The sequence below is a fragment of the Vidua macroura genome, chromosome 1 (genome assembly GCF_024509145.1).
Source record: "Vidua macroura isolate BioBank_ID:100142 chromosome 1, ASM2450914v1, whole genome shotgun sequence".
Taxonomy (NCBI): Eukaryota; Metazoa; Chordata; class Aves; order Passeriformes; family Viduidae; genus Vidua; species Vidua macroura.
In genome coordinates, this window is record NC_071571.1 from 130,995,392 (window position 1) to 131,023,081 (window position 27,690).

At 40.4% G+C, this 27,690-nt stretch overlaps 1 protein-coding gene and 1 long non-coding RNA gene across 7 annotated transcripts; one reads left to right on the plus strand and one right to left on the minus strand.

The window, feature by feature from the left end:
* Window positions 1-255: 255 nt before the first annotated feature.
* On the minus strand, window positions 256-6,954 carry LOC128811815 (uncharacterized). The gene is made up of 2 exons (XR_008438485.1): window positions 6,868-6,954; window positions 256-2,105 (listed from the first exon to the last, which is right to left on the minus strand). It is a non-coding gene; the product is annotated as an uncharacterized LOC128811815 (long non-coding RNA).
* On the plus strand, window positions 6,262-27,255 carry PLEKHF2 (pleckstrin homology and FYVE domain containing 2). Of its 6 annotated transcripts, none has more exons than XM_053985698.1 (2): window positions 6,262-6,599; window positions 23,872-27,255. In XM_053985698.1, exon 2 carries the CDS (start codon window positions 23,886-23,888, stop codon window positions 24,633-24,635), a length of 750 nt encoding a protein of 249 aa, XP_053841673.1. In that variant the 5' UTR covers window positions 6,262-6,599; window positions 23,872-23,885; the 3' UTR covers window positions 24,636-27,255. The 6 variants fall into 6 exon arrangements, with proteins under 6 accessions (XP_053841673.1, XP_053841664.1, XP_053841657.1 ...); XM_053985689.1 differs by lacking the exon at window positions 6,262-6,599 and adding an exon at window positions 6,602-6,996; XM_053985682.1 differs by lacking the exon at window positions 6,262-6,599 and adding an exon at window positions 7,169-7,226.
* The last annotated feature ends 435 nt before the right edge of the window (window positions 27,256-27,690 follow it).

Sequence of the window (27,690 nt, forward strand, 5' to 3'; positions counted from 1 at the left end):
CCAGTAGGGGCCAGTATACACCAGTTGAAATCCATCAATAGGTCTGGTAGATCAGGGACTGGAAGGGAGCGGAAGCAGACTGACCCTTCTGGTGTGCTCTACACACACAAAGCAGCAGCTGTCCTGCCTTCAAGCAGAACCTTTCACGTGTTGTCAGGCGTTATGTCAGCAGCTGAAAGTTTTGGTGTAAGCATATGCAGAGGCAGAAAAAGAACCCAGACCAAATTTGGGAGGAAAAAAAACAGGGAAAGGGTGACTGTTTGAATTAATGTAATTTATTTTGTGTGTGCAGATAAATGTAGCCTCAGCCTTTGGAGAGTCAAGCTGGAAGGCAGAGTAGCAGTGCCAGTGCTGGAGAGTCAAGGCAGCAAGAAAAAGAGAAAGAAAAAGCAGCAGCAGCACAGACACCAAAGCACTGGAAATGGAAAAGCACTGGAAAAGAGGTAAAACCACAAACATGGGGGAAAAACAAAAGAAGAGCAAAGAAAAAGAGAAATATGATCAACAGGTGAAATCTTGTCACTTTACAGAATGACAGATGATTTAAAAGTTACTCAGTTTCTCATTCATCAGTCCTTCCATCCCTGGAGATATGTGCTAGTGTTGAACATGCAGATCCATAGGAGACACAAACCCATCAAGACATAGGTGTGTTCTGACTGGACTCGACACCAAAGGACACAGAGCCAGTGCATGGGGACACTCAGGAAACACACATCCCTCTGGCATCAGTCCAGCATTTACTGATTAAGGCAGGGACACAGTGGTGGAACAGTGCTGGTTGAGTGGGGGGTCTCAGGAATGCTGGCTCAGCAGGCACAGGGTGCTGGGATGAGCTTGCCAGGGTATGGTCCCCAAAGGGTGTGTATATGGGGCAGTAGGTTGGAATGTAGCATGGGATTCCAGGGTCCCTGGGTTGGAATCAACATCCTTGGAGAAGCTCCTATGTCACCTTGTGTCTCCCTGGTTGCCTTCAGTCTCTCCCAGTCACTCCAGGACCATTCCATAGTGGTTTTTTAACACCATGCACTGTCTCTTCTTGTGGACAGGGAGGACAGGAATTGTCCCGGTCCAGGGACAGCTGGGGCTGGAGCACCTTGATCTAATTTCCAGCTTCTAGTGCTAGTTTCAGTCTAGTGTCCTCTCATGTGCTGCCTGAACATGACAGGATAGGACTGGAGCCATGAGGAGGCTGCAGGGACACCCCCTGACTCAGACCACCCTTGTTACTCCAGGCTTGCCCCCTGGAGCAGGCACTGAGTCCCAAGAGACACAGAGTGCTGGTGTGGGAAAGCTGGGGTGAGTGCAGATCTTCTTTATGGAAGAAATTGTGGGAATGAGAAATCCAGAAGTTGAAGAAAATTTGCAGTTGCAGGTGAGCTCCTGGAAAACACAACAGTGGGGCTCAGCAGGAAGTCCTGTATGGCACCGCTGCAGGAATACGGTGTGCAGCAGGAGGCACTGAGGAGTGTGGGACAATTAAATTGCTTCTGATTTCTGCAAAGAGTTTGAGCAAGCAAGAACGGACCCAAAACCAAGACATTGCAACGTGGTGCTCCTCCATGAGTGTCATCCTCCATCTTGAAATGGCTCTGCCAGAATGGGATCTGATTACCACAACCTTTCTGCTGGCAAAGCCATCCATTAGTGCCAGAAGTGTTCCAACAACTGAGCTAACAGAAAAATATGATTTTCATTCACTGGTTTAGTAAATTTTCTTCAGTTCCACATAACCATTTCCACCGATCCCTCAAAAAGGACAAGCTTTTAATGAAAATATGCTGATTTGCAAAAGACTCATTTTAAGACATTAAATACAGACAAGATAATACAGAGCTTGGGCTGATTTCAAGCTTAGTGAATTGTTTTCAATTCTCATTTAAAAATAATCTGAAATTCACTAGCACTGAATTACTACTTGTCAGGTTCAATGAAGGTGTCACAGCAAGTTAAATAGGTTGTAGTCTTCTTGATGACATGTCTTGGGACATGTCTTGATGACAAGACATGTCCCACCTATGAACCTGGTCTTGTTTACTGGCACATATGGGAGCAAGAGCATTGATCTCATCCAGGAAAACAACTGAAGGTTACATCTGGTAGGCCTACAATGAAAACACAGGAACACTGACATCAGGAAAACATCTCTGTTTGAAAGGGAAAATACATGAAAAACATTATGGTTACAAGAGCACTGGAACTGGTTAGTTTGGGGGTTTTTTTGAGGGGGATGGTGGTGCTTTGTTGTTTGCATTATTAATATTTAAAATTTTCTTGTTTGCATTATTAATATTTCCCAATACATCCCAAGATTTCAGACCCCCAAAACCCCACTGGAAAAGCAAACACTGACAGTCCCATTTCAGTGGAAGGACCTGACAAAACATGAAAAAGAATTTCTTCTTGACCACAGAAAATTAGTTACAACTCAGACAGAACATATGGCACATTTCAATCTTATCTACTCAAATAATAAATAAAACTGTCATTCACATTCTCTTACCCATTCACTCAGGCAGTTGACACCATTTCTCATTAAAAAGATTACTCCCCTGTCACCCTGGCTACATTCATTAGCAACTGCACAAGCTACCAGAGTCTTTCCAGTCTCTGGTGTACCATAGAACAGTAAGTCTCTGCAATTGAAAAAAAAAAAAATCACACAAGAAAAAATCATAATGGAAAAGTGCCTATTATAACCCCCATCCCTAAACAACACACCTCTGCTCTCCTCAGCAAAACACTTCATGGATAACAAATACAGCGGTAACAGCTAAAGTGTGAGAAAAGTCAAAAAGGGCTCCTACACAATTCAACAAGGCAGCAAATTACATTAATAAAGAGGATAATGTTTATGTACAAAATACTGAGAAAAGATAGTAACATCCCAGAAGGACACATCCAAAAGCTGTGACATACCAACAGGGGTGGTTGCAACACAGTGGAGCCAAACAAACTTCCAGTGCAGAAGCTGAGACCAGGAAAACTTAGAAATCACCAGTTCTGCATATTCATTCTAGTTTTCACAAAAGACAAGATTTGAGAATAAAGCATTTAATTGCCCCTTAAATAGCTTCAAATTTCTGGGTTTGGTCTCCCTTTGCAGGTGATGAAGAAGTAATCTAAAGCTGGGAAGGTATTCTGCATTTCTGCATTTCCATCAGCTAGAAAAACCAAGATGCTGCTGCTTCAAAATGAATTTCATTTCATAATGAAGCAAAAGACAAATATTTTAATTGTTTGTAGTACTTTTTAAAGTTACTGAAAGCAAAGCATTTTTTTGAATATAACATGACTGAATTTTGCTGACCAAGAATATATAATGTTAAAAATTAAATCTCTAGTAATTTCATTTTGTAACACAGAACTCAGCTGTTACTCCTCTGTAAGAAGTGGACAGATTCTTATTTTAGTCCAAGCACAACAAAGACTGCAAGGTTCTAATTGCAAGTTCTATCGATTGTAAAACTGATGCTTGAGCATTTGAAAAAAAACCCCAGAGTCTGTGGAAGAGACAAGTGGACTTCCACGAAGCAAACTACATTTGACTACCAGTAGGTAATTCATTGTACGTGAAACTCTAAAGGAAAAAATCTTCAACTCCATCTTTGAAAGGTAAGACACCTTTAAAGGATAATCTCGCCTCACAGTAAGTCTCTGAGCCTACATAAATGCTAGTTTTTATGTGTTTTTTTTTTTTAATACTGCTTTTTAATTTTCTTAAACCTACTTTTTACTACTGCTAAAAAAAACCCCATTCAACAGCGCTGAAAATTTTGGAGCATTTTTATATGTTAAAGAAAGCTACAACCTCAATAAGGTTCCATCAGAATTTCGATGTCAGCACAAAGGAAAGCTTCACAGCAATTTTCAAATTGCTTGAGAGAAACCTGTAAGCCAAGGGGGTTGTAGACAGCCCATTATTGGAAGCTTTCATAAATAGTGTAAATGTCTCACTGACATGATGAAGTAAAAATCCTTACTGAAACAACTGTTTGCATTGGCTCAACACCAGACAGATTCGCTTCAATTTTCATGTGATCCCTGTGAAGATTTGAAGTGAAAATGCAAGCCCTGGTACAGCTGTGTGCAAACAGTGTCCATTCAAAAATCATAAGGCAATTCAGGAAGCACAGTATAAGACATGTGTTGCAGCATATCACTGCTTTCATATTTTTTGAAGAAGACATTTCCTCCACCCTTAAAGCACAGTTCTGGCATAACTGACAGTAAGATTATAATTAGAGAGCAAAAATAAATGTCATTTTAGACTACACTATGCTTTGGAATATTTTTTTTTCAGCTAAATTAAAATTACAATTAAATAATCACTCTATGTGAAATAGTAAAATAAATTAGTGTCTACTTCTTCCAGTAGAACACCTCATGATCTCCCATCCTTTCTCATCCTTTGCCTTCTATGCATCTTCTCTGTACAGCCAGTTTTTTACAAGATTGCTTCTGCAGTACTAAGATACAAATTTGACATGTAAGAGCAAAGATAGATAAATACAAAAAACCCCCATTGAAACTGACACACATGATCTGTATGACATTTCAATATAGTGAACACAAAGCAAGAATTACTGGCACTTAGCCAAGTTTTTCAAAACTACTTAAAAATTAGGTCAAGTGTTTATTTTTTTTATAGATACTTAGGAAGAAGTGTTTGCGGATTTGCACACAAACCATTTTCATATTTATTTTCCACTCTTGCTAAACAGAGTAAAAAAAGAATTCTGAAGATATAGGAAGTTAACAGAAAAAAATTATGGCAGGCTTTCACAGCACTGAAGTTGCTTTGCATGATAACATTGTCACATTTAGTTCCCAGCCTTCCTCAGACAAGAGGTTACTTATTCTCTTAACCCAAGTTAAGGTCTTGTGCTGATTTTCCATGACTACACATGGTAGGAAAAACATCTCACTGCTGTTAGTTACACTTTGTAAACCTTTCAGAAAATAATGTCAGTTTGCACTTCATGAAGAGAATTAAAACACAGACACACAGGCAGAAACACTAGGACTGCTTCACTTTGCCTATATCCAACTTCCTGCTGCATCTTAACTCGACTGGGTGTTATAAAATTATTTGTAAGCATGAAAGAAAAGTTAATTACCCATAAAGCTGCTTCTGATGCCAAGAAAATTGATTTAGACAGCAAGTTAAATCTACAGAAGTTTACAATACAAAGAGAAAGGTTCACAGTAATTTTCTTTTTGGTTCACAAGAATCATTCCAGCCCATACATAAAAGATCCTCTGGCATGAAGAGCTCTGTGCAACTGGCAGCTGCAAAATGAAGACACCTGTGGCCAATTTAAATATTGTCTGTGACCGAATTCTTTACACATGAAGCACCGGCCAAACACACCCTGCTGCACACTATCTGAGGTTTGTGGCTTAAGCCACAAGCACCTGTTTCCAAAAAAACTCATGTTAAACGGCTTGGCCCACACCTTATATAAATCAGTGCATTAAGAGTAATTATATGACAGCTCAGGCTGACACACTGGATGGAGTTGAGGGAGAAGTGGGAGACCAGATTGTCGTGCTGTAGGGTGCTCGGACCTCCATGTCCTGCTCCCTATTCCCTCTCTTGTGTGCCTCTTCCACAGCAGGAGAAACCCAGCTCAGTGATGTGGCTCTTGCCTATCTCTGTCCCTGTCTCAGCTGCAATAGAAAATTCAGCTGAAAGTCAAAAAGTTCAGCAGTTTCATGATTTCTACTGGAAAGCCCCACTACCTATTTTTAATCTGCAGAAAAGCCAACCACATTATTGCTCAATAATGTGAAATTTGAAAAATGAAACTACCATATAGCATGTAAAAAAAAAAAAAAACCAAACAACTACAACAAAAAAAAAGCACCCATTGGGCCATTTTCCAGCGCAGACCTTGGCATCAGAGCAACACCATCGAAGTTAATGGTGCTGTACTCTTCAGAACCTTCCCAGCCACCCTTCCCCTCTGAAAGCATCCATCAACGGCTGGAAATCCTGGAGGATCAGGTGAGTTGCCGAGCAGCCGGCTAGATTTGGAAAATACTGCTCTGGATGACTCGATGTGTACACACAAAAAATTCTGATACAGAAGGTGGAAGGGGCTCCTTGTGTTGACAGTGTTTCTGGTGGGAGCCCTTCTGCCATAGTTTCTCTAGGCTGACCAGCAACTCTTCAGACTGAAACATGTTACTAATTCCCTTCCGTGTGCTGCGTAGAGAGAAGTGCTTAAAAACGTGCCCATCCTGAATTACCTCTGGGCGAGCATACTTAGAGCCACAGGCGCGAACACAGACCCGCGATCGTCCACAAAGAACTTCTCTTAAAAAACCCCACGAGGCAGGTCCCGTGCCTGCAGTGTCCCGCTTCCACGAGGTGCCACTCGTGGGTCGGGATCGGCCGAGCCGCCCCGGCCCTCCCTCCCCGCTCAGGGCGGCTCTCCGGGCAGCTCGGAGCCCAGGCGCTGTTCCTTCCCGCCCAAGATGGCGGCGGCCCCGCCCCGCCGGGCGGTGTCCCGGAGCCCGTCCCCCGGCGCGGGGTGTATGACCGCGGCCGTGCGGCGAATAGGGCAGGCGGCGGCTGGAGCGGGGTGTACCGGGTGAGCAGCGCTGTCCGGCCGCGTTCTGGGCGGTCGGGAATCGGCTTGAGTCGGGGCCGGCCGGGGGGCGAGAGAGAAACTTTCCTCGCGGAGCCCTTCTCCGCCAGGACTCCGGCCGCTCTCCCGCGGCCATGTTGGGAACCGGGGGCTGGCTGGGGGGGAAGGAGCGCCCCGGTGGGAGGCGGCGCTGGGCTCCGCTGTCCCGCCGCGGGGCTGGGGCAGCGCCGCGTCCCGCCGGCAGGGAGGGAGGCGGCGGGGCGGGCAGGACCTGGGGAAGGAAGCGACGGCGGCGGGTGCTGGCTTGTCCCAGGGCACTGAGAGAGTTGGGTGGTCTCGGAAACGAGTTCGTCTTCGGGAAAGGGGAGAAACAACAACGGCGGCGGCCCCGCGGCGTTACGTAAGTGCCCCAAACTCCTCGACTCGTGACTCCGCCGAGGCGCCTTGAGGCGGCGGGACGGGCGGGCGGAGGGCGCTTCCTGCCCCGGCGGCCTGGCGGGGCCGCGCTCCCCCCGACTCTTCGCTCGCCCGGTGAAACTCCGTGTCGATCTCGGAGCGAGTCGCCTGAAAAGTGTTGACACTGTTGTGAAAAAACAGCGGAACCGCGAGTCGTGCGGCTGTGAACATAAGGTGCTATTTTTTTTTTTTTTCTCTCTATGAAGTTCACCTATTTTGCGGGGAATGTAACTGGTCTGCCAGAGAAACGTATGGCTTATAAGCTGTTTTCTGAAAGTAGTTCGGGAAAAGATAGCTGCATGTTTTTCCTCTCGCCTCATTCGAAATACTTATGTTCATAGGCACCCATGTTTATAAATGGCAAAATTGCTCATCACGGCAAGAAGACGGTGGGTGATTCTGCTGAGCAGCACGTCCTGGCATCGGCTTTGTCCCTGCTAAGGGAAATAGCTGTAACTCGAGTTTTGACATAAAGCATCAGTGCAATGGTTGTTGATAACCAAAAGGACCTTTTATATCCTTAACCAGAGATCAGGAGTCGTCTTTTGGCTGAATTGATGCAAATGGTTCCAGAAGCATCATTAAGTTCTAATTCAGGCTGTCCTCAGGCTGTGCTAAGAGTTTCTGAAAGGGTTGGTGCTTATTTGAGAAACACTCTATCTGAAGATTCAATGTGCCTAGCAGCTTAAGGTCAGATGAGGTTAATACAGTAGGCAAAGTGACTCTATAAACCAGACCCACAACACAGGAGTCTGTTTCAGAACTGAGACTGCAAATTCCTCTTTCTCTCCTGAAATAAGGAGAACTTAAATATCCAGATCTTAAGTTCTGATACTTGTATATTGAATTATTTTAGGGATGCTCATGTGAAAGAAGGGAAGTATTTAAAGACAGCAGTGTAATCGGTGCTGGGATCCTGCAGATTAATTGCTTTGTGTGCAGTCATCAGCATGCAGAATGGAATCGGTTCTTTAGCACAGAAGGCAGTGCTCTTGCTTTTAGCCTCTAATCTAAAAACTGTTGACTAATCCCAGTGGGTAATAGGAATCCCAGTGTTGTAAAATACCTTTTATATTAGCTCAGTTTCTTAAATAATACATTTCCAAGAGTTTTAGTGCCACCAATTTTGTTGAAAACAACAGTGAAAGTGAAGTGTTGTATGCCTGAGTCCCAAATTCTTCCTTCTGAATGCAAATCAGCTGTGTGCTGTTTGATGTGTCTGAGTTTCGCTCTACATACAAACCCACATAGAGGAAGTCCCTTAAAAACTAAATGAAAACTGTTGTGTAGAAATTTTTAGTTGGAGAAGCTGATTCAGTTTCCTCTGTTGTATTCTGTGGAATACAACATCTTTTCACCTGAAAAGCAAGTTTTCATTAGATGCAGTGATGAAATATTTTTTCAGCTAGAGCTTTGTTCTGTTACCCTTAAATCAAGGGCTGAGCTTTAACCATAGTAATTAGACATGTCCCCAGAGTGACAGAAGGATCTATCCATAGTATCTTAAAGCCCTGTAGTTTACAAAAATTACCATTGGCAAAATGTTTTGCTATACTCAAAAGGTATGGTGACTTCTAAGTTTCACTGTTGTGCTTAGTGGACGCAGGATAGTTTCAGAGCCGTAAACAGATGGAACTGCAATTTCAGGTGAGGCATAAAATGTGACAGTGCATTGCCAAAAGCCCCGTGAGAGCAGTTATGGCAGAATACAAGCACTGGTTTCATAAACTTACAGCATTTTTAGTGGCTTGTCTTCACCAAAGAGGGTTAGAGGTGTTTAAGTGAAAGCTTAGGGTCAAGGCATGGCACATAGATAAGGAAGAGTTGAATTTTTTAGTACTTGCAGACCTCATTTTCTGAAAATGTGTGTTAGAATAAAATGTTGGAAGTGGTGTCCTACCAAACTAATGGCATGCCAGTTTTTGTTCTTAAAGTGCACTTATTAATGGGTGGTGTCAAATAAGGCAATCCCAGTACTAACAACTAATATGATTCTTAGATGATGATAGGTAAAAATAAAAATTTTTGATTTTGTACTAAGAAATGAAACCTTATTCTTTACAGCTTCAAATGGTAAAAGTACGTTTGTGACTTATTTCAAGCTGTGTTCATATTGAAGCTTACTTTTTTCCATTTAATTTTTGGGGTTTTTTCAAGTTACAGATCATGCTTATATATGTATGTTTTACTACTTTCCTGAATTAATTCAGTATTTGGATAAAAGTATTATATTCCAAAAGAGAATACATACAGGCAAATATGGATTTCTGAAATAGAAAAACGTATTTAAAACTTTCTCCCTAATCCAGCAAGTGCCAAGTTTGCTGTTGTAGGATAACTTTTGTCTTCATGATTCATTGGAGGACTTGTTTCTATACTTGAGGCAGGTGAAAAACTACTCTATAGATAGGTGTGGTAGAATATGTTTACTAAAGATTATTTTATTGTTGTTGTGAACTGTAAGATATGATTATGTTAGCAAGTAGAGTCCTGCAAATTCAGGGCTGCAAGAGTAGTCCAGTTGAAATAAAAGAGTCTGTACACATGAGAAGTGGCTTGATTGAGACTTGTAAGTGTTGTGGTTTGACAGGGAAGTGAATTTTCTCAAGTAGTTGGGGTCAAACCAATCAGTGGTCAGGTTTGGATACTGTTGCTTGGAGTGACCACTGACGGTCAAACCATGACATAGGACAAATATTCTCCTTTTATGAAAATATTTTTTTTTGTGCAGAAGTGTTATTGAACAGAAGAGTACAGCCTGCCACTTTAATGCTACACAGTCAAAAATGCACACATGTTGACTTTAGTTGCATTCATAGGTAAGAGTACTGCTTCTTTGGACATAATAATTTTTTTTGTTCATTTGGTTGGTTTTTTAGCTTATTAATGTAAATAATCTTAGGACTTTAAAAATAATGTGGGAGTAATTTTTCTGTTTTTTCTCTTTGCATCGTTTTATTTTACAGTAAAACAGTGTTAAGCGTATTGTGTATGTAATGTAGCAGGATTTTGGCATTTGTCAGACTGTAAAAGAAGAAAAAAAAAAACAGTTGAAAGTTAAGGATTTCAAATACAGGAATGTTGTTGCTGCATCACCCTGCCCTCCAATCCCCAGTGTAATGGGGGTTGTAAGAATGTGGGTGAATGTAATAAGATGATATGCAAGCAGTTAGTTACTGTGTGGAGAGGCAATCTCTTGAGAAACTTTACTGATTCAAACAGGGAGCTGCTAAATAGTGATAAATACGATTTTTGTATCAGCATCTTTAGCTTTCTTTAAGTGCTTCTTATGCTTCCAGTATATAGTCTAGAGGTAACTGTTTTGCTTTTAAGCGCTTAGTATGCCTTCTGAAGAAGGAAAAGTTACAGCATGTTCTTTAACATCTGCATTTCTAAAGTGTACACATAATTTGCTAACCAAATTAACAGTGTACCATACATGCAGCAGTTCAGGTTGTCAGCATCTTCCTTGTGCAGGTTAACTTCAGTGCAAACCTTTGTGCAGTTTTCCAATTGTCCTCTATATAGTCTGTACTCCAGTTGCTTTCCATGTAACTAAAATAAATCAAACACATCTGACAAGCAGTGAAAGGGAAAAGGGCCAGTGAATGCATTTCCCAGGAAGGCCATCACCTACAGTAAGCTGCTGTGATTAAGGGGTTCTTACAGGAAATAACTCCTTGTTTTAATCCTTCTCCTCCTGCTTTAAATTTCTCCTGCCTTAGCTGTCAATACTTGATAATGTAAAACTTCTGAGAGTGATTTTCAGTGTACTTCTGTTCTGAAAGCTGTATGTGACAGTGATTAGTTCCCCCTCTACTCCTGTCTCTGATCTAGGTTAACAGCGTTGAGGCAAGTGAACTGCCCTTTTAACACACAGGTTATGTTTGAAAAGCTGGTTACATTGAAGATTGACTAATTTTATTTATGGTATCATTGTTATAGCTTTCCTTTTGGCTTTTATTAATAGCTGTCAGATGTTGGTGTTCTAGACCTTCATCATTCATCCATGTGTCACCAGGTAGCGTAAGGCATTGACGTAAGAAAGGCCTTATGTCCCTTGCTCAGAAAGAGAATTCAACCCTTGCCATATTGGCTTACATGTTTTTAAGTAATGCTGGCTAAATATATTTTAAATACGGTTGGGGATCAGCATTGACAGGTCCATGATTGCAGCACTTCAGTGTTGTCAAGCTTTCTGAAAATCACATGTAGTTTGATTCTAAGCCCTAAGCTGTGTTTTGGCTGCCTGCACCTCTGGGATGTCCCAGTGCCAGCTCTGCACATGGTTACTGGGGTGTGAGCCATTTTTGGTACCAATTTGGGCAACTTGTTTCAGTTGTTTTAAGTAGTAGGAAAAGGATTCCCTGCAAGCAGTTGTACTTGTCCTTAGTCTGTTCTTGCTGGTGAACTAGTGGTAGAAGTTACTTGGGGCTTTTTTAATTAAGCAGCGAAGAATTTGAAAGAGTTCAGTATGTCTCTATGTTCTGTTTTTCCTACTATAATATTGAAAATGTGCTCCAGCAGTGTTTTTTCTGATCCTGTTAGGTCAGTGATCAGCTGCCTGGCCTCCTGAAGGTATTTCTACAGTATAATATATTATTAGGGTTACCTCTTAAAGTAGACATTTCTTAGCTTAGGTAGGTCAGGACCAGGAGAAAGTTGAGGTGATTGGACCTGCTCAGAGAAGAGAAGGTTGAGTGTTGTTACTTGGCTTGTCTTGTTTAGTTTTGTGGAAACGCTTAAAATGACTGAGCTCATAAAAGAAACCTTTTTGTTGTGCAAGTTCTTTTCCTATAACAGGATTCAAAGAACACATGCAGATGAAAAAAATTGATATAATAAAAATGAAATAGCAATGATGTTATGTTGCTGTGCTTGTAAATTGTGAGACTCCATGGGAAAACTTTGCTCTCTTTTAAAACTTGGCTTGCTAAAAGTGAAAGTCCTTTTGTATTGCAGTACTTTGTAGAAAATTAATGGCTCTGACTACTTGGTAACTCTCTCTAGTGTGGTCATGCTGTGAATTATTACCTGTCCTCTAGTCCTTGGTAGACTGTTAGTGAAGTCAGTAACTTCTCTCATAATGGTAATGAAAGTGAACTGAAGAAAACCTAAAAGAGAAAACTTTTTTTTTTTTAAACACTATCTTGTTTAAGTACCTGTGCCTAATAAAAATATGTGAGCCACTGAACAGGCTGGTGTGTCACAGGTTTGCATTTGTGGGGAAAAAAAAGGAAAAATAAATTCTGTGAATCTGATAAAGGTCTTTGGAATATGTAGCTGGTCTGGTAGCTCTCGGGTGCTGAAACAAGCAGGTGCCCTGAGATCCAGGAGGTGCTATTTTGAATGTATAGTCTGTGTCTTACAGATGCATAACGATCTTTCTGTTAATGTTCTGTACTTGTCAGTTAAAGTTGCTGTCAGAAGCATGCTGAAAAATACAGTTTATTTCAGTCACTGGAAACCAAATCCTCTTTTTCACATTGACCGTGAGACGGTCTGGGTAGCCATTAACAAGTTACCTCCATGTGTGCTGTAATAATCCATAACAACAACAAACCACACAGCCAATCTGGTTTCGGAAAATTGCTTGCAAGATGGATTTGGCAATAGTTCTTGTAGAACAGCTGCATCTGCATCTGTGTTTTTCTATACTAATGATGCTGTGTCCCCTCCTCAAAAGAATTTAAATAGGTCTTTTCTAAAATTTAAAATGTTAATGCAGCGTGTTCTCTTTGTTATGCTGGGTTGATAAAGCTGAAGTAGGATCTGGCTTACTCAGAAATTGGTCAGGTCTTTTTGACTGGTTTTTTGGTTTTTTTTTTAATGTCGCTCACCCAATGTCCATTTAATGTTAAGTGTGTATATCTGTCAAGTAATTTGCTAGCCCAGCTGTCCAGATATGTGGCCCGGTGCTGCCGAAGTGGGCTATCACCAGTTCAGCTGTTCCTTGAAAAGCAGTGTATCGGATGGGAGGGGCACACCCGGCGCCTGTCCAGGCAGCCTGGAAGGGAGGGGTGAGTCCCTGCTGCCAATCTGGAGAGTAACATTTTGTGGGAGAGACTCTCCAAACAGCTAAACAGTTGGAGTAGGGAAACATTAAATTGTAAACAGAAAAATACATCCCAGTGTTTGGTGTAGCTGCCTGGTCAAGTGATCTTTTAGGCACCAACCCAGTAGATGGGGTTTGTGTCTCCTGGAGCTTCTTGAGGTGGAGCAGGATCCCAGGCTGCTGTCCTCTGCCCTTGACTCTTCAGGCACATTTCAAAAGTGTTGATCTGTTGTCTGTGTTTCTTCTGATGTCTTTTATCCACTTAGAACTGTGGAAAACTTCAGAACAAATTTCAGCTTTTTGGAACTTCAGCTCTGTGGAAATTGATTTTGAAACTATACTCTGGTGTATGTCCCCAGTGCTTTGGTTAAGATGAAAGATGCAGTTTGCTAGCACCAGAAGTTAAGGTAAACCACATTTAGTGCTCCTAAATGGCAAGTCAAAATACAAAGGTGTTTTCCCATGACAACAAAAACTTGATCTGAATACTGGACTTTTTTAGTCAGTTGTTTGTTAATTAATTTTAAAGGGCACACTTGTGTCACGTAGCTTATTAATACATAACTTTTTGGTATACAAAATATCAGGCTTTTCGCTTATCATTGTTTTAGGATGCTGACAGCTGCAAGTATTTGCTGTGCCTGTAGTTGCCCGGATCTTGCTTTCTGTGCTTTGAGAGATGAGTTTGTTAAAGTTGAGCATTATTCATGGTGGATCAGACCTGCCTGATCCAAGAAAATTCAAGCCTTCAGGGTTTTTTGCTGTGTGCTGTGGTTTGGGGTTTTTTGGTGTATATTTTTGGTTGGTTACTTTTATAATAATTCCTTTAATTCTAGCTATTTCACATGGTTGTGCTAGCAACCTCCTCTTTCACATCTTGGACAGTGTTAAGAATTTCTTCATCTAAATGTGGCAGCATCTCAGCTCTCGAAGTGCTGCTCAAAGCCAAGTAAGCCTGTGTAGGTGCTTGGAAAATGCTCAGCTTCTCAAGAGCTGGGTAAGGACACAGAGAAGGTAGTTTAGATAGCTGCTCTGTTTGCTCCAACCCCTGACTACCAGGTGGGGGATGGAGAATTATGTGTTTCTTCCCAGCAGCAGCTCTGTCTCTATCATGCCAGAAAACAAAAACACTACCAGCTACCATGGTTTATTGTAAATAGAAGCCTGACAGTGGTAATAAGCAGCTGACTTAATTAAAAAGTTGGACGTCTTACAAGAATGTTCCTCCTGGACTTCTGCAGTGAGGTATCTTCTCCCTTAAGAGGCATTCAGGGATGACTTGCTGTGCTGCAGGGGACAGAAGGGAAATACAACCCCTACCAATTGGTCTAGGAGCGCATTGAGGCCTCCTGATCATGTACTTCCCTGTGGTACAAACCCTTCAGTACTGCTTGCATTTCATTAAAAAGTTGGACCTCTTACAAGAATGTTCCTCCTTTCATGTTTTCTCCAAGCAGGAGAAGATAGTGGGAGCAGCTCTTAACGCAGTAATTCTCTGTTTCTTTCACGGGTGCCACATGTTTCTTGCTTGCAGCAGGGGTGCTGCTATTCCTGCACGTGGCCTTGTGGCCAAGGTGGTTCCTCTCATCCTTCGTGCAGGGCAGGTTTAAAACAGGCCAGACGTGTCTGGTGGGACAGCCCTCTTCCGCATGCCTTTATTTTCTTTGTGTCTCCTCTATGATTACTTAGAATTATAACTCTGGATGTGGGAGTTGGACTTTCTGTTTACAAGCAGTTTAAGTTGGTGTTCTATTTCCAGCTGAGGTTTATGGTGTTAAATACCAAACCTTGTGAGCAGCTAATGTGCAGAACTTAGACAGTTTTGCCTGCATTCAGCAGCTCAAGGAGTGTGGTAATTGTTCAGCAGAGTAACCTGGATAGTAAAACAGCGTTGCTCTGCTCTTACTATGCTAATACATATGCTGCTTGGCAAAAATAAATAGTCTTTTGCTAAAAATAGCTTTCTGTACCCAAATGAGCTTCTGAGTGGGACAGGGACTATAAGGTCATACATCTTGAAAGATCTCCCTAGAAATTATCTCTGTCCTGAAGATAGAATTGGCATTTCTAGGCAGTCTTAACTCAGGAATCCCCAACTTATTTGGGTAATGCAAACTTCAATTGATAATAAGGTGAGGTTTTTTGTTGTTATGCATTTAGAATTATTTACATTATATGAGCAATTATTACACAACTGGTCAACTGAAGTGAAAGAGCAGTCCTTGCTTGTAAGATAGAAAATAGATTATACAAAAATTAACTGTAATTTGCAGAAAGAATTACTAAACTGTGTCAGCCAGTTAAAACAAAAATTTCTACACTGTACTTTCAAGAAGAATTTTAGTGGGATTTGCTTTGTGACAGTCATGTGCAGAAGTTAAAAACAAAACAGTTAATTATAGTTTGTATGAACTGTCATTTGGATCATTATAGTAATTGCAGGTTTATGATAACATCCAACCAGACAAATGGATGGATTTGCTTTCATGACTTTCATGATGTAGTTGGACATGACTGTATGCTGGACTCAGAAATAATCTGAAGGTTTCTTAAGTTTTGTCAAGGCAGAGTGTTCAAAGGCTGCACAGTATGAAGTAATGTGGTTGCTGTTACCATATTTCCGGCATGGTTTCTGCGGTTGATGCCACACCATTGGCCAACAGGTTGAGACAAATGAAGGGTTAAGATTGCTGGGTCATACTGGATATACCAGTAAGTGGGTGAGTTAGCTAATCTGTGTTTCCCCACACTGGAGCCATTGCTCCACAGGCTTGCACAATACAGGAAGATGTGTCTTCATGGCGGGAAGAAAAAAAATGCATTTATATAGAAAATCCTAAAAATCATGAGAATTATAAAATGAGACTTGGGAGAGGTCCACAGTAACACCCTCTTTCCTGCCAGCGTGCTACTGATTGCTGCTTACACTGTTTCTTTATAGTGTTCAGAATAAAATGTTGCAAGCATCTTTGCATCTGTAATCTGAAGAAGCCTTAGTGTTGCCATCATCTTTTCTAGTGTTTTATCTTGCAGCTTTTTTGCCTTTATTAAATACCAGTATTTATTAAGAGTGTGGGAAATGGTTTGAAGATTCAACAGCTTACATTGCCATAAGGAAGAGGTTATTTGGTTGGTTTTTTGTCTGTAAATCAAGTCAAAGTTTCTGTACCACTATCAGTACCTTTCTGAACACTGCAGTCATTAACCAGGTCATTCAGAAATTATTATCTGGATAAAGACTATGCTGAAGTTCAGAGGGATCTTATTGCCTCATTTCCTGCTATCATCTCTTACCTTGATAAAGTCTCTTTAATATCTCTGCTCTTCTTTCTTTCCAGTATTGCAATGAAGCTTTTTGTTGTACTTGATACATCTTTGATATTTTATCAGGATTATCCTCTATATTCTTACCAGCTGGTTATGATAATGATAGCAAGATTGTTAAATACAACAATTTGGAGAATACTTTTTTGAAGAGAATCATTAAGAGAACTGCTTGTTAGAAGGCTGTATTTCTCTTTAAGTGACAGTTGCCTTATGTTTTAAATAGCATCCACCTAGCTCCAGCACAGGACAGGCATTTAGTTGTTGCTGTCATGTCAGCTTTTAGCAGTGATAAGACCTTTAGAAAATATTTGTCATACTCATATCTCCTATCAACATAATATTTTTGTAGGTGCAATTTTTTTTATTTGACTTTATGCACAGATTGGTCTTTATGCTATTTAATAAAAAGAAACTGGTGAATAATGCAAATATATAATTAATACTAAAAAAAGCCATCAGTTAATTGTTACAGATGTATTTATGTAACTGCAGATAATTGAATGAAATACTAATACATTAAAAATGGGTTGATGGATACTTAATGCCTAATTTTCCTCAGTATTTTATTTTACATGCTTAATTATAGAAATAAAGTTTAATTAAATGCCTCTTTTTATATTATGTTTAATCCAGCTGTTGTTATTTGCCCTAACTGTCAAGGACCATAAAGGTGGCTTGTGCATTAGTGCTTGGATTCTGATTACAGCTGATGAGATCCAAGTCCATAGAAAATGTAATTTTGCCAGTCAGGACAAGCATCAATATCATCCTTCTCTGGATGTACTGAAGGATGCAGGGTAGGAGGTGTAACTAGTGAGGCTGAAGTAAGATTTAAAACATAGTGATTTGTCTTCTCACTTGTATCAGATCTGCTGTGCATGTTTTTAGTTCAGCAATTTTCCACACTAAAACTATTTTCAGTGCATTAAACATGGATAAGTTTCCTTAAACAGGTTGCACTTCAGAAATTTACACTTGTGTTTTACCTGACAGTAGTGCAAAATGTCAAATGTTGCTCTTAAGAGTAATATATATAATATTGATAGAGGTCACCATACTGTTTTACAGTACTGAGATGCCTTTATAGCTGGAAGTTTGTCCACAAAAAGTAGTGATATTACTGTTTCAGACAGAACTTTAAGTGAGGGATGTATGATGGTTCTGGGTAGCTTAATTGTTGGTGTTTATGCAACTATAACTCAAATTAGCCTGTCTTCCTTGCATAGGAACTGCAAGAGGAAAATTGTATGAGTCTGAAGTGATAATATAATATATAATGATTACTTGAAACTTTTTACTAAAATACTTCCATGTACCTAAGTGACTGATTCTGCCTGATGAACTCCTTTTAGGAAGAGTGTGATATTTTCCTCTGTGGATCCATATAATGAGTCATCTTACAAAACAGTAATTTAATGCACATTAGATTTCTGGTCTGCAAATAGTTCTTGTCTGTCTTTGGTTTACAATTTACTTGTTTCTGTCTCGCAAAATTTGTTTGTTGTTCTTCTGTACCTTTCCTATATGTTTAAGTTGTGTGATTAAAGTATAATGAAGCAAAATGAATTTCTGTTTGAAATTTCTGTTGTATTCGGAACCTTCAAGTTGGGGAGTCAAACATGATAAAACTTTTGCCTGCTATTAATAGACTTAGAAACTTTTATGAAGCATGTATGTTACCCTTAGGTAAGAAGGAGAATTGGTTAATTTGAATGTATGTGGTATAGCATAGTTGCTGTGTATGTGCAGGTGTGAGAACAAGGGCTCTCTGTGACAACTGGATAATTATTTAGAAGTTTATTGGGTGGCAAGGTATAACATGCTTTGATTTAGATCTGCTGTTTCTGCCTTTTCTGTCTTTATTCCTTTTTGTACTCCTCCCTTTCTGACTCTTTTCTATTCCCTACATTTGCTTCAGTGCACCCATATCTATCTAGATTTCGCTTGGCCATTCTGATGGTGTGGTTAGTGACACTTTTTTATTGGACTTGTGTTACTGAATCTGGCTTTCAAACATCCAGGATCCTGCTGTAGTTTTAGGACTGGATGGGCCTCTTTGTGATTAGTTCTGAGCTCTTGTGCTTTTTGCAGCAGCTTAAATATGCTTCTTTTTCTTTAAAGCTGTCACCTTAACTATGAGTATTCATAGGAGTGGATAAACTGCCTGTGTCCTGATACCATGGCTCTGAGAAATACAGACTGCCTGGTTTGTATTAATGCAGTGTGTTAAATGTAGTTGTTAACAGCCTCTAATAGCTAATTGCAAAGATGATGATAGATGAACTGACAGTTATAACAAGACCAGTAATATTTTTCTCCCTTGAAGGAGTGTTGAAGAAAAAGAATGCTAAAATTAGATGCTTATTAATTAACATTTGTTAGCAGGGACTGTACACTGGACTTCATTTGTTCTTGCCCAAGCCAGAAGTAATGGAACACTGCCAGTTCTGCTGTCTTGCTGGAGAAACTTGGGAATTTGGGTTGTGTCTCTCTCCTGCACACCCTCTGTGCCTGTCCAACAGCCTGAAGGGAGTGCTGGTTGTGGTGGTAGCATGCACTGAGCTGGGGTGAGGAAATGTTTTTGTGCTGAGCTGTATGCAGTCTGCATCACTGTGCCATGACAGCTTTTTCATCGCATTTCTCCCCTCCAGCACCTTTGTTATTTGTGGTTCTGCTTATGGTGCTAATGCTAACTGCTACAGTGCTAATGTACTGGTAGTGAATTGGGTGTAACTATGTTAGTCAGGGTTGCATTCTTTTTGGTTGATTCCTTATGTCTGTCCTCAGCTGCAGCAATTCTGTGCAGTTTAGTCTGGCCACTATCACAAGCAGAGCTAACATATGAAATAAACATTCTATTTTAAATGAGATCTGTAGAAGCATTGAGTCCTGGGAGATCATTGGTTTGGTCTCCAGGATACAGTGGCAGGAAATAAAAATTATGTGGAAAGTGACTTGTCAGTGCACAGCAACCCTAATAGAATTATTTTCCTGCTGCAGTAGTTTGGAATGTTAATAACTGTAGTAACTGCATGACTTCCTCAGCGTGGATTGTGTTTTAGGTAAGTGGATAACTTGTTAGTTCTTCAAAAATTTCAGTCTATTGTTTGATCACATTGAAGGTGGTTGTTCTCATCAACAGGATACAAGTGTAAAACTGGACTGAAATAGAGGAGCAAGAAGATCTTTATCTTGATAACAGAATTGTTCTTTCTCTAGAAGCTTCTTGTGAATAAAAGGGGGAATAACTTAAATGTCAAAAACAGTTCTTTATATTGTAGAAGAGTTGGGGCTTTCTCTGTCCTGAAATATTTTGTCACCTTTAAATAGCATATTATGCTATGGAAATGAAAGCCTTTGCCCAGTATTTTCATCATGAAAGGTACTAAGAGTGTGTGTGTGAGAGGGACAAACAGAAGATACTGCAGCATTTTGAGAGTTGAGATTTATTTGGAAAGGCTGCTAAACCCTGCTTATGAAGCAGCTCTTTGTAGGTACTTTTCTTACAAAGTGACCTGTTTGTGTTCTTTCGGTATGTTTGGGGGCGGGTTTTGTAATGTTTTGATGAGCAGCTAGTATTGTGCTGCCGTCTGAACACATGAATCTGGTGTCTGTGAGGACCATCAGTCCATCACAAATGGATCTACCCTGCATAAAGGCCTCAGGACTTCTAGGAGTTTAGGAGTTTGTGTGCCACAAGTGAGAAATTAGTCACATATGATAGAAGTCTGAATGATTTCACAGTATCCATAAACTGAGACTATGTGTAAGACACTCTCCCCTTAAGTAGGGCTGTCTAACCTTTTATTTTGAAGCCTGTAGTTCTGGTTTATTCCTCACTTGCTTGAGGAAGGATTTGGGCATGTTTTCAGCAGTTTGCCATCCATCAGGAATCACTTTGTTTGCTCAGATCTTGAGATCTTGCCTCTTCAGGGCAGTAATCCAGTGTCTGCTTCTCATGGTGGCCAGCAGTAGAAACTTCACAATAAGTTTTAGCTGGAAGAGAGGAGGATATTGCCACCCAGTTCCAGGGCATGATGATCTGCTATCTCTTACAATAGATCTGAATATGCTTTAAGACAAAATTGTAATTTTTAAAGACTGGTAATTGATAACTTTGCTTTTGGACTGTGACATCTTGGGGTTAAAAGTTCCTTTGTGTGTCCAGACAATATTTAAATCTCCTTGGTCACTGTGCTCATGAGGGGAAGAGTTGCACTTCTTGTAACTTTAGCTCCTGTCAGTTAGGGATGTCTTCTCTTGTATTTCTGGTCTATTTTGGTCACGTTTCATGATTATTTGTAATCAGGATGTATTTTAGGTAGTTTTCCATCCGTTTCTGAACTTACTTCCTTTCTTAGAAAAGGCTAGTGAAAGTGTATGAGCATTAGTGTGCATAGGATTTCAGATGGATTTTTAATTTTTAGTTCTTTAAAAACTCAAGGGAAAAATATCTGAATGCTTATTCTAAAAAGTACAATCTGTTAATGAGGGAAAATACAATTAATGCCTTGGAAAGGTGGAATTGGCAGCAGCAGTCTCTGGTATTTATGGCCTTGAGGCTGGCAGGTGGTAATGTTTATCCATCACAGAAAAAAGTTTCAATCTAGAAGAGATGCAATTTATCTTGTCTTTTGTAATAGTCCTTAACTTTCCCAGGATTCTTGCTTAAGGTCTAGTTAGGGATTATTTTCACAACAAGCTCAAAATAGTCTTCAGCACAAATTCTGGAGCCGCGTCTCTTGATTTCAAGCCATGATGATTATTAAATGATTTTGGTTGGAGTTGTTTTCTCTTAAATTGTCCTAGGGAACAGTTAATTAAAACCTTTAGATTTTTTTCTGCTCTTGTTTTCTTCTCCCAGTGACTTGTATTTTGAAAGCTTTTGCAGTGGCCTTGAACTGAGTTAGCAGTTTATTGGTGGGTAGTGCAGTGGCTGAGTTGGAGCTGTGGAGCAGCGACTGCTTCGTACAGGTGGCTGTGACTTCACACCAAGAGCTTGCTTCACTGAAACCCATCAATATGGTTGTGTTTTTGGGGGGTGGGGTGGGAGTAGTGTTCCCCCCTGTGGACTACCGAAGGCATTTAACTTGCTGTAACTTGTAGATAATTTGTATAAAAGTGTAAGTTCATGAATGGTGCATATTGATTTGTACCTGCAGAAAAATGTATTTTCTGGGCTGTCCACTTTGCATTCTGATGACAGATGTCCTTTCCCACTTCATAGAGAACTTTAGACTGACCCTGTGACTGAGGCCTTGCTTTTTAAGTTTGAAGGGCTGTTGGTTCCGTTTTGATGTCTGCAAAGGCTGTTGATTTCTCTTATGTTGTTAAATGGGAATGGTTATTTGGCAGTTAATGGCAATTAACTGTCATTCCAGATCCTGGGCTTCAGCATTCAGGCACCTGAATTTGATTTTGGAGCCTAGGACAGCAGCAAGTACGCATACAAAGGCTCCTAGTTTATTTTCCATTCCCTTCTTACTGCTTTTTACTTGGCAGTTTGTATTTTGTCTTCACCTTCTGCAGATCAAAATTGTTTTGTATTTGGTGGGTTTATAATTCTCTTAACCATGAAACCAGTTAACACAATACTCATGTATTGTAACTAATGCTGTGACACATGTAAAGAAAATTCAAAAACAGTGCTGAGAAATAACTTTTAGAGGTTTTTCTGTCTTGAGTGTCAGACTTTGATACAAGATAATGTGTGCAGAGCTTAAAAAAGGTAGTTGTATCTGTGCAAGCTCACTTGTCAAACTACTTGAGTGTGAAACTAATTACACTTTCAAAGCAGTAATTGAGAATAAAATCTGTGTGTTCACAGGTAACATACTTACTTAGATGAGGCCTGGTGAGATGTTTCATCCCTAATTTGTAAGGAAGTATCTGTGCTTTGATTCATAGGAGGAAGATTGCCTGGATCAGGTTGTAGCAGAGCGATGGAGTCTGCATCAAGTCTGAGCCTTGTTTCAACCCAGTTTCCTCTTGGTTGTAGGCTGAGGCTGTATTGATGGCAGGAAATGCAGATTAAAGAAGAAGTAGGTGATGTAGAGGACTTTCCAACCTGGGATCATGTTGTGAAGCACAGGTAGAAGGCACTGGAGTATTTGCTGCTCTGCTCTTCTTCACCATTCAAAGCCATGGCTGTAGCAAGGGGTGTTGAGAGCATCAGCCCTGTGCAAGGCATGGGGGAGCATCTTCTGCGTGCTGAGAAAAACTCTGTCCATAGTACTTGCCTCTGCCAGATGTCTCACTGCTCCATCAAGCACAACAGTTCAGGTTCATGGCTGTACTCACAAGGGATTTGAAGGGAGCAGATCTGGATTAGGCTGGCAGGATTTGCCTTTGCCAGACTTCGGCTTGGGAAACTGGGGCAAAAGAGGCTAAAGAATGGTTTGTCAAGGTATGAATCACTATAGTGACTTCTTAATTTTAGTTCCCTGTTGGATGCCTTAGCTATCTCACACAAGAAAAAAATCTTATTTTCTACTTGGGGAACAACAAGGTGGGGCTTTCATCTAAAATTGGAGCATACAGTTCATTGGCAGTTCCTGAAATAAAAAGTAATCTTTTTTAAACTTTGAGCTCATGCAGGTCACTTAGTGTTTCTCAGGAGCAATTGTGAGCTCTGTGGCTTATCCTCTGTGTAGGTTGCCTGAATGTGATAGATGCAGATTGGTTCATGTAGGTGAGGAGGGAGGGACTGTGGGACTCCTGCAAAATGAAGGCAGCAGCAAGCAGGTGATGAGCCACCAGCCATGACTCACTCCCTGTTCCTGGCTCAAGAGTTTGCCATGAAAGCAGGTGTAGTGGGGCATGCAGGCTGTGGCCTGTACAAAATGTTTCCAGCAGGTAGATTCATGGTTTTGGCCCATGATTCGAGGTTTACATACTGGAAAAAATGAGCACTAGTGAGCTAGCGTGGGGCGTGTGGTTTCCTATGTGAACAGCAATTATATAATTTGTTTGTTGTGTTAAAACTAATGTGGATCTCCAGGCTGCTCAGTTAACTCGATGTTTTTATAGCATTAGAATTTGAAATGATGGATGATGATGCTTCCTGTTGCTATCTGGAGTAGGTGCAGGAGGATATACAGAGAAATATGAGCATTAAACCAGGATGCAGTAGCCTTACTAGAGAGGAACTAGTTTGTTGTTGGAGGCTCCCAAATGCAATGCTGTAGGTGCTGTCTTGTGTGATAAAGATAGCTGTCAGCTGCATAGAACATTATTACTTTTGGAAAAAAGACTAATCGGTTGCTAAAAATTCTTAGGTGTTAATACTTACTTAAATCTAGCCCAAGTCAATGCCTCTCAGCCAGCATGTCCTGTTAGATATTTTAAGAAATGTGGGGTTGGTACCTTCCTTGAGGAAGGCTGCTTGCTGTTGAATTCAGTCCTCTTCTAATAACAAACTTTTTTTTCTGATTTTAGGATACTTGTGAAAGATGGTGGATCGCTTGGCAAACAGCGAGGCAAATACTAGAAGAATAAGTATAGTGGAAAACTGCTTTGGAGCAGCTGGTCAACCCCTGACTATTCCTGGCCGTGTTCTGATTGGAGAGGGAGTCCTAACAAAACTGTGTAGGAAGAAGCCCAAAGCAAGGCAGTTCTTCCTGTTCAATGACATTCTTGTTTATGGTAACATTGTCATCCAGAAGAAGAAGTACAACAAACAGCACATAATCCCACTGGAAAACGTCACTATCGATTCCATCCAGGATGAGGGAGACTTACGGAATGGGTGGCTTATCAAGACACCAACAAAGTCTTTTGCAGTTTATGCTGCCACTGCTACAGAGAAGTCGGAGTGGATGAACCACATAAATAAGTGTGTTTCTGATTTGCTTTCCAAAAGTGGGAAGACCCCTAGCAATGAACACGCAGCTGTGTGGGTACCGGACTCGGAAGCCAGCGTGTGCATGCGCTGTCAGAAAGCCAAGTTTACGCCTGTCAACCGTCGTCACCACTGCCGCAAGTGCGGCTTTGTCGTGTGCGGGCCTTGCTCGGAAAAGAGGTTCCTGCTCCCGAGCCAGTCTTCCAAGCCAGTGAGAATCTGCGACTTCTGCTATGATCTTCTTTCTACGGGGGAGATGACTGCTTGTCAGTCCACTAGGTCAGACTCCTACAGCCAGTCACCTAAGTCATCTCTAAATGATGTATCTGATGATGATGATGATGAAGACAGTAGCGATTAAGGACCAAATGTTTTTTCATGTGTTGCAAGTTGTGTTTCAAACCATATGGAGCTGCTTTTGGGGAAGTCTGTAGTGAGATTCCTCAGAGAAATCCTGTTCTAGCCATGAAATATGCCTGAATATCTTCAACTGCAATGTGCCTCAATCTATGAATTCTCTAGACAATAGTTGGTTTTTTTTCCTCCTCTGCAGGGATAGACTGGTGCAAATGTTATTAGAATATTTTCCAACTTCATTTACTTGAGTTGTGTCTAGGTTAGACTTTTGTGGAAGATTGGAGAATGGAATGTACTTTCTTAATTTAACAACCCATACTTTCTAGTATTTCACATTGGTATGTTATGTGGGATTTTTTCAGAACAAGGGAGGAAAACTGTGAGCATGCACGGGATGGTGATGTTTTTGTTAATCCTGTAGACTGTCTTATTTTTCTAGCCATGGTATATAATTAATTACAAGGTCATCCAATGCACAAACCTAAATGTCACAAAACTTGGAAACTCTTGTTTTGCTGTTACTTATGACTTCCTATGCCAAGCAGTGCCTTGTACCAATTGTGCTGATTCAGGAAGAAACAAACCCTATTTTATGTCTGTATTTGCCTAAATGCTGGTATCTGAGAGATTGTTGGTGCTATTGAAAATAACTGCTGTGTTCAAAGTGGAGCTTTGACAAGGTCATAACTGCACCCTGTAGTGGATGATGGAGTCCCAAATGGTACGTCCTCACCTGTGCAGGCAGGCCTGAAGACTCTGCAGATTCTCACAGGCTTCAGCAACTTTCTCCTTGCAGAAGTTGTGTTGTAGGTTGGGATCTTGAGATGAGAAACCTAGGGAGATTCTTCATGGGGATTTATATACTTTATTTTCAGAACAGTTTCTAAGTTTCAAATTTGGTAAATGCATACAGAAATTTTAGTTGGGTGATACAGCATTTGGGTGTGCTAGCCTACATATTTTTAGAAGTAATTCCCAAAGATGTCACTAATTTTTTTTCTTAAAACACTGGTGAGAGTACTGGGTTTTTTCTTTCCCCCAGGAGTTTTATTGGCTTGTTTAAAAATAACCTCATATTTTGAACAAGAAGCCTGCAAGTATCCTTGTAAAACTAGCTTTCCTTTTTACACAGCTGACCTCAGGATAAATGTGAGATGCAACTTCATTTTAAATGTATACCCAGGACCAAGAAAGATGTATCTAAGGACTATCATGAAATTGTCAGTGCAGAAAATGTCTCTATCATAGTGTTCACTTTAATTTCTTGAATACAGAACTGTCATGTTCCCTTATAAATGCAGAATTTACACTTGAAAAGACATGTTAAACCCCCAAATATATGTTTCTGTATTTTTATAATGATAACCTCAATTTTGAAGCAGAAAAACCTCTTTGAAATAGTTGTATGGATATAGTAGCAACTGACTTTATACAAAAAAGTGTTAAACTTTTGTATCTATAAATGACAATTTCTGCACTGTTTGCCTTGGTTGGCAATAATTGGGTTAAGTATTTATTGAATAAACAATCAATGCTGCATGTTGCACTAGTCTCCCATTCTGTATGCTGAAAGTGTCAGTCTTTTTTTGTTATAAAATTCAGCAGAGTACTTCAGAGCCGTATCCCTCCATAAGATTTCTGGTAGCTAAAGATGCACTTAGCATCTATAGAGAGGCACTCTACATTCATACTTTGCAAGACATTGCTTCAGGTGAAAATTGCATCAGTATTTTTAGCCTAGACAATTTCTCCAAATAAGGCTTTCTTTAGAAGCACTGAGGAGTATTTGCTCTACTTGGAAATAAATACACAAAGGGAAAAACACTTTGATACAGACTTGGGACCAGGAAGATTCTGTAAAATTGCCAGATTGTATATGTTTAAAGACTAGTGATAATAAAGAGTTGCATATACTTTTTCCTTGAAAGATGAGGGAGTGATGACCCTGCAGCAGGGAAAATGGGCTGTTCTGAGAAGGCATTTTGCGTTAATAGTGCTTACTTTTTGTACCTTTTTGGTATTTCTATTTTGGGAGTGGAGACTTGCTAGCTTCAGTTTTTCTATAGAATCAAAGTCCAAACCTCTCTCGTACATACTTTCCAATGACTAACAATCATTTTCTTCCTTATCCCATTGTTTCCTCTTTCTTAAACTGTCAAATATTAACTTGTCTTATTAAAGAGTCCATCTCCTTGTGTACTTTCCCCTTGGTTTCCATATGTTTTGCTTTTCAGCACCTTTTGGTGGTGGGAAAAGGGTTTCTGAGAGTTAGATCACATCCTGTATTTTGAGAATGTACTTGTATCCTACTTCATATATCTTTTTATCTGTGAATGAAACTTGCACTGTGCTGCACTGACCCCTGAAGCTGTAACCAAACCAATGCGTGTGTGTGGAATTTTTCATCTGAAATTGTTGTATATGGTCCAAGCTTTTTTAAAAAGCATTAAAAAATGTGTTTTATGGAAATATCCTATTTCTCAGTGATACTTGTTTGAAACTTTACAGAATGGACTGAACGTTGACTTCTCTTGTAGTTAAAACATTCTGAAAGGGCTCATTTCATACTTTGTAATCTTGTTCTGTCAAGTTATTTTATTTACAAATACATGGTATAGCTTTAAGTCTGTGTTTTTAATTTTTTTTTAACTGTGGGCCTTCAAAGGTGAGAGAAAATAGGGCAGCTGGTTTTTATATTGACATGTTGTTTAACAGCAGGCTTATTCACTGTCAGGAGATGCCAATAAACTGGGAGCATAAACCTGCAGAAGAAGTTTCAGGACTAATTTTGAAGTAAGTGTGGTTATGGATTTAGAAGCCACTTATGCACTTAAGGAATGATTTAAAAGAAGTATGACCAAGCACATTGTGAAGTTTGGGTTTTGTTGGACTGGTGTTGGTTGCTGGAACTGACAGTTCCAGTCACTGGAAGAAGCTGCACTTGGAGTGGCCCAGCTCTAATGCTACAGGTGTCTGTTCTTGGTCCTGTCAGACCACCCCTGGAGATAAGACTTCTTGGGGTATTGAACAGGAGAGAAACTTGGTACTTTTCCCAAAAC